The sequence below is a fragment of the Squalius cephalus genome (genome assembly GCF_949319135.1).
Source record: "Squalius cephalus genome assembly, chromosome: 1".
Taxonomy (NCBI): domain Eukaryota; kingdom Metazoa; phylum Chordata; class Actinopteri; order Cypriniformes; family Leuciscidae; genus Squalius; species Squalius cephalus.
Window position 1 is genome coordinate 50176025 of NC_137122.1, and position 6988 is coordinate 50183012.

At 34.5% G+C, this 6988-nt stretch overlaps 1 protein-coding gene across 1 annotated transcript; it reads right to left on the reverse strand.

Annotated features, from left to right (window-relative positions):
- On the reverse strand, nt 1–5523 carry fn3krp (fructosamine 3 kinase related protein). The gene is made up of 7 exons (XM_079886809.1): nt 5432–5523; nt 5203–5347; nt 3787–3938; nt 3580–3671; nt 3405–3487; nt 3187–3309; nt 1–465 (listed from the first exon to the last, which is right to left on the reverse strand). The coding sequence occupies exons 2-7, from the start codon at nt 5341–5343 to the stop codon at nt 127–129; spliced, it is 930 nt and encodes a 309-aa protein (XP_079742935.1). The 5' UTR covers nt 5344–5347; nt 5432–5523; the 3' UTR covers nt 1–126.
- Between the last annotated feature and the right edge of the window lie 1465 nt (nt 5524–6988).

Consider the following 6988-nt stretch of genomic DNA (forward strand, 5'->3'; position numbering starts at 1 on the left):
CAATCTGTGCAAATTATTTTCATCTTGTCAATGCATTTCCATCAGCCAGGTAATGTTCGATTTAAAGTGTGTGACTAACTTCGAGTTAGTTTATCATCCACCTTCATAAATGAAGACTTGAGAAGTCTACTTTGTTAGATCCTTCATGATCTTTAGAGAAGAGCCCCTGTAACCCCCACCGAAATGATTCCAGTGGTTCAGATAGTGGAACAGCTGGTATAGTTGCTGCCTCTTTGCAAACCCAGCGGTCTTGGGGATCTTCTGATGGTAAGCATTGTAAAACGAGCTCCCAAAACCAGAAAATATGCCGCCAATAGCCAGCTCGTACTCCGAATGGCCATAAAACGATGCTGGATCAAAGATGACGGGACCATCAGAGCATTCGGCCACATTTCCTCCCCAGAGGTCTCCATGCAGCAGAGCTGGAACCACCTCTACATCTGTGAACAGCTGAGGGATCTTCAGCTAATAAAGAAAAGTACATATGCAGCACTGTATGAAGACTTACAGCTTGTCATTCTTTAAATAAATTACAGGGATAGTTCACCCACATATGAAAATCCTCATTATTTACGCACCCTCATGCTGATCCAAACATGTGTGCAATTCTTTCTTCTATAAAACATCAAAGAAGACAATTTGAAGAATGTTGGTAACCAAACAGTTTTGGCATCCATTGACTTCCATTGTGTTTTTGTCCATACAATTCAATTCAATGGGAACCGAAACTCTGTGGTTACCAACGTTATTTTCTTTTATGTTCCACAGAAGAAAGAAAGGCCAACATGTTTGAAACAACATGAGGGGGAGTAAATGATGAAATAATTTTAATTTGTGGGTGAACTATCCATTTACACTTTTGAGACAAAGACCAAACAGGAAAAAAAGATGTTTATAAATAAAAGATGCTTTATAATGATTTTCATTTACACTTTATTTTAAGGTGCCGTAGTTACATGATACTTGCTCAAATTAGTCCTGGGGAATATTAATTAACTACATGTGCTAACAATAGAGTTACGGTTACGGTTTGGTTTAGTAATTATGCATAATTTACTGTTATTACTATAGTAAGTACATGCAGTAACGTGTAACTACGCCACCTTAAAATAAAGTTACATTAAACATTATTTTGTTTGTCCCTGTCAATGGATAATGTGGACTTTCTGTTTTTAAATATTTTTGAGCAAATGTTGGATAAACATTATGGATACATATCAAATGACTAATTTAAGTTGTGTACTTTTACACTTTATTTTACTACTGTACCATTAAATTACATCATTTATCAAAAATAAAAACCATTTTAAATGATAATGATGATTTGGGATTCAATCAGTAATTGATTTGATTTGAAAAGTGGTGATTTTATACCAGAATGTAGTCAGATGATTGGAGTGGAAGGGTTGGAAAGTCATTTAAGAGGCACAGAAAGTTATAAAATCTCAAGGAAAGATTATGAAGACAAAGATTTTTAGTTTTTTGGAATAACATGCACTAATGAGTTATTCAGCATAGGAACAAAATAGGTAATATTTAGATGTTTATATCATTAATATAATGTCTAGTCTATTATATTACATTAATGTATATTTTAATGTTTAAATTAATTTAAAATAGTTTATTCCGTTTAAAGGGATACTCCACTTTTTTTGGAAATAGGCTCATTTTACAACTCCCCCAGAGTTAAACAGTTGAGTTTTACCGTTTTCGAATCCATTCAGCCGAACTCCGGGTCTGGCGGTACCACTTTTAGCATAGCTTAGCATAGATCATTGAATCGGACAAGACCATTAGCATCTCTCTAAAAAAAAAATGACCAAAGAGTTTCGATATTTTTCCTATTTAAAACTTGACTCTTCTGTAGTTACATCGTGTACTAAGACCGACGGAAAATGAAAAGTTGCGATTTTCTAGGCTGATATGGCTAGGAACTAGTTACATTTTCCGTCGGTCTTAGTACACAATGTAACTACAGAAGAGTCAGAAGTTTTAAATAGGAAAAATATCGAAACTCTTTGGTCATTTTTTTTTTTGAGAGATGCTAATGGTCTTGTCCGATTCAATTATCTATGCTAAGCTATGCTAAAAGTGGTACCGCCAGACCCGGAGATCGGCTGAATGGATTCGAAAACTGTTTAACTCTGGGGGAGTTGCAAAATGAGCTTATTTCCAAAAAAAGTGGAGTATCCCTTTAAAAAACTGGAGACAATGGGTCTCATTCACTAAGCATGTGTACGCACAAATTTGTGCATGAAATCTGCGTATGAACATTTTAAGGAATAAATCATGATTCATCAACTTTCATTCTAAAATGTATGCTAAATTATGAAAAAAATATAGATAGGAAGAACTGAAACCACTTGTACACAAAAATTACATAGTCTTGGTGGCCTTATAAACATGTCAAGATTAAAGGCCCTTGCACACTGAGCTCGAATTACGCTAAAAAATAAATACGACCTCACGTTATGTCAATCTCGCTTACACACTCCCTCTCGATTTTCTACGTTTTTCGCATCCGTAGCAAGTATTTTGAATGGTGTTTTGACAATTCAGAGCCACCGAATCACGAATATACAAAAAAGGCATGTGAAAATTTCAGACTCAGTGTGCAAGGACCTTAAATCTTCAACATAGATATAGATATATAGATAAAAATAGATATCATATAGGCCTATCAGTAAGAGATTAAGAAAAGGTGCGTTATATAGCTCATGCTGCGAGGTAGATCTGCATAAAGACGCAGATACACGTACGTACAGCTGGCAAAACAGAGGTCTGTAATGTCTGTATAAAATATGTTTAATGCATTTGAACTTGTTTTGAGGATGGCACTCTTGGCATTGCTCTGGGATTTAGCGAGAACGCATCTGTAGAGAGTGTCATGTTGGTGTGAGGGAAAAGGGTGTGTGAAATGCCCTTATATGGACATGGTTTGGGCGTGTTTTATGTAAATGAGTTACCTCGGGCATGTGGTCGCTCATTTAGAATACTCCGAATTCATCAACATTAGAACGAGGTTAAGAACTAATTGTGAATTTGGCAGAACGTTTTTGTGAGAAGTTCAAATGTGCGTATATATACGAATATATAGTGTATGCAATTAATAGTAAATGAGACCCAGTATCTTTTTGTGTTTGCATGATATTTTGCTGGAATAAAAATCTGAGCTGTTTGGTTTACTTGGAGTTTGGACCACAATTCCCTGGCCTCTCGGTCTCCGTACGACTGCTCCACCAAGCCGAGCTGGTGCTGCAACCTTTGCTGGGAGTAAAAGGACACCCAGTCATCCTGCCAGTCATTTACCTGAAAACCGAAAGGAGAGATTGCTAAGTAAGTTTGAATATAAATCACTCCATTTGTTATTATGATCAGACAGCATACAGAGCAGAGATGCTGACCTGAGGGATATAACCACAGCATGTGTTCACGTGAAACCCAAACCTGTTGGCTGTTTCGACCTCAGACTGTCCTGGTCCTTTCCCTTTTTTAAATACAGGAATTATGATAAATAATAATGCCACTGAAAAGTTTCCATCAATGCAATATTAAAAAAACAACAACAAAAAACCTTACCAACAGTCTGCTGCTCCTTGTTTTGTTTCTCTATCTGTCTCATGTTGTAAAGATGCAGGTCAGCTAGTTGTTCCCCCAGTTTTGATGAGTATCTACATAAACATTACATATTTTAAAAGGAGCACTTTCCAAAAATGCCCACAATGTTAATGTGACATTGACCCAATTCTCAGATCCTAAACAAGCTCTATGGGTTCACGTGATTACTTATTTAAGCTCCTCATGTCCACATGTTCCATTACGAGAAGAGCTCCACTTCTCTCGAGGTCCAAGACCTTCACAGGCCTGGGCACTTTCACTGTGTTCGTGGACAGGATCGCTTCCAAGCTTGCCATCTCTCCATCAAACATCCTCCTAGCCTAAAGAAAGAGAGATTAGAAAAAGTTCAATGATTAGTTGATGATTTACTTTCAAATAGTTACAGATAGACAGTTTACATTATATATTGATACTTTCTAATGCAATAATATACTATTATATGATATAATACTAAACAAATCAATAATTTGTGTACTTTCAAATAGTTATAAAGCTAAAACTTTACAATAAGGTTTCATAAGTTCAATAACTAACTATGAATAATACATTATTACAGCATTTATTAACCTTTGTTAATGTTAGTTAATACATTTTCATTGTTCATGTTAGTTCACAGTCCATTAACTAATGTTGACAGAAAGAGAATTTTGTTCTTAAAAATGTATTATTAAATGCTGAAAATACCATTGAAAATACCAATTCATGTTAACAAATGTAGTTAACTAACGTTAACTAATTAAACCTGGTTGTAAAGTGTTACCGTTATAAATTTTGTATATAAAATGACATTGTATAATGTGCAACAGATCATTAGCTGATAATGTACTTTCAAATATTAAACGGAAATAACATCATAAAGGTAAAAAAAGAATAAAAATATATATCTATAAGCTACATATTAGCATGTATAATGTATAATTACAATGCATAAAGATCATTAGTTGATGTACTTCAAAAAATAAAGACTGTCAGACAAGTTGTAATGAATGGATGCAGTATATTCACAATATTGGAAGCAGTATATTCACAATATACAGTGTCATTTAAGGTGTCATTGTTATTTATGTATTTATATATATGTATATATATATATATATATACAAAAAATTACACACAGTGGGTTACATAGGGTTAGGGTAGGATTAGGGTTTGGTTGAGGGTTAGTTGCATTTAATTATGCACAATTTACTGTCATTACTATGGTAAGTCCATGTAACATACGTACAGTATGGACACTGTAAAATAAAGTGTTACCAAATAAAATACTAAAGACAATTAGAAAATGTTGAAAATATTTACTCAAAAACAGTTTGGTTTATCCTACATGTTCATATTTATTTTGATATCATCTTGAGACAAAACAATGGCACTAAGATATTTTTTTAGATATGTCAGAAGTTACTTTCAGTTAAAACTAGACTTAAGTTGTCTGTGAAAGCATTTACGTTCGATACGTAATGTACTTTACTATACCAAATCACATTATTATTCCAAATTTGATGACACAGACACATACAAAGTAGCACTGCAAGATTGCAACGCAAATCCAAAGCGTCGAGCTCATGTATGTGTGTGCGCGCGCACCTCCGTCTTGTGGTTGATCTTGACGAACACTGTACCAGAGTCAGTGTAAAAGCTCTGGCCTTCACTGATGCATCCTCCTCCTGAATGACCAGTGCTCTTCAAAACAGATGTGGCCAGCTCTCTCTTCAACAACGCCTCCATCTCACTGCACAACGCTCATACAACCATAAAATAAATACAAAACAATGCGTTTCTGCAAAACTGGTTCATATTGCTCAAGCCTACTTACAAGTGCTGAGTAAATATCTCTGGATGATTGCGTTGGTCTATGGTTGGTATTAACAACACAGACCAGACGTGAGCAGGATTACTCACTGTTGAGATGTCAAAATAAAAGTCATGGGTCCGTGTCGTAGGTCAGAATCGGATGCTCCCCTGCTTTATATATATATATATATATATATATATATATATATATATATATATATATATATATATATATATATATATATATATAATGTATTCAGACACCTATAACATTTCTCACATTATCACAGTTTATACGTTATAGTTTTGAAAATGGCAATAAAATATGACAAGAACTCAGAGTTATCGAATCAGTTGATATTTCATGGTTTTGGCCATCCTTCTGTCTCACAAATGAGTTAGGTTGAATCGCTGTAGTGCCAGCTGTTAAATTTAACAATTAGATAATACCAATTTAGGTCAACCAATTTTTACACACAATACTATTACTATAATACTATTGTGTAAAAAGGACACATTAGCAATTAAAGAAAAAACACTTAAGCAAAACATGGTCAGGTCAAAGTGTCTGAATAATTTTTGGTCCCAAATTTTTAGACATTTTACTGGTAGGCTACTCCACTGTATGAAGAATTTCTGGGTATAATATTAGTTTACTTTATTTTGTTATCCTCACTTACAAAAATGAACTATAGTGTCCTGCACCCACTAGTAAAAAAATAGAAAAAATTATAGCTGGTGTCTGAATAATTTTTGGTTTGACTGTGTGTGTGTGTGTGTGTGTGTGTGTGTGTGTGTGTGTGTGTGTGTGTGTGTGTGTGTGTGTGTGTGTGTGTGTGTGTGTGTGTGTGTGTGAGAGAGAGAGAGAGAGAGAGAGAGAGAGAGAGAGAGAGAGAGAGAGAGAGAGAGAGAGAGAGAGAGAGAGAGAGAGAGAGAGAGAGAGAGAGAGAGAGAGAGAGAGAGAGAGAGAGAGAGAGAGAGAGAGAGAGAGAGAGAGAGAGAGAGAGAGAGAGAGAGAGAGAATTACATATAATCATAGTATACTCTACTGATATTTCTGCAGTTCCCGAAGGTGCAGTGCTGAATATTCTGCGAATTTGAACCACCAAATTTGTAGAAGCAAATTTTTTAAAGCGAAATAAAATTAACTGAAATTTGCCCGTCAGATATTATAGGTTGTATTTTTAAACAGACTGAATACTTTGAAAGTGAATTCTGGAAGGCGAATATGGATTATTGAATTTCTTTAATAATGAAACTGTTTGTGAAATGTTTTGAATTGAAATATTCTCAACTTAAATATACAATCATGTTGAATTTCAGACCCTAAAAATGCAAACCCTTAAAATACAATGCATTAAAATGCAAGTACTGTTAATGCAATGCATTTTTGTTCCAATTAGAGCGATTCAACTTCTTGTCTTTGTTTGTTTCAAATACATTTGTCATTATTTTACTTCCATATAACTCCATCTTGTGAGAACTGTCATTCACTTTAGTCACTATCATACCAGTCAAAAGTTTTGGATTGGTAAGATTTCTATCTTAATATATTTTAAAATGTAATTTATTCCTGTGA

Excerpts from the sequence above, each read along its gene's own strand:
- fn3krp (XM_079886809.1), bottom strand. The coding sequence starts at position 5,343 with ATGGAGGCGTTGTTGAAGAGAGAGCTGGCCACATCTGTTTTGAAGAGC. Across the intron at positions 3,672-3,786 it reads GACATGAGGAGCTTAAATAA|ATACTCATCAAAACTGGGGG; the intron begins GTAATCACGTGA and ends ATGTTTATGTAG. Across the intron at positions 466-3,186 it reads AATTGTGGTCCAAACTCCAA|CTGAAGATCCCTCAGCTGTT; the intron begins GTAAACCAAACA and ends TTTCTTTATTAG.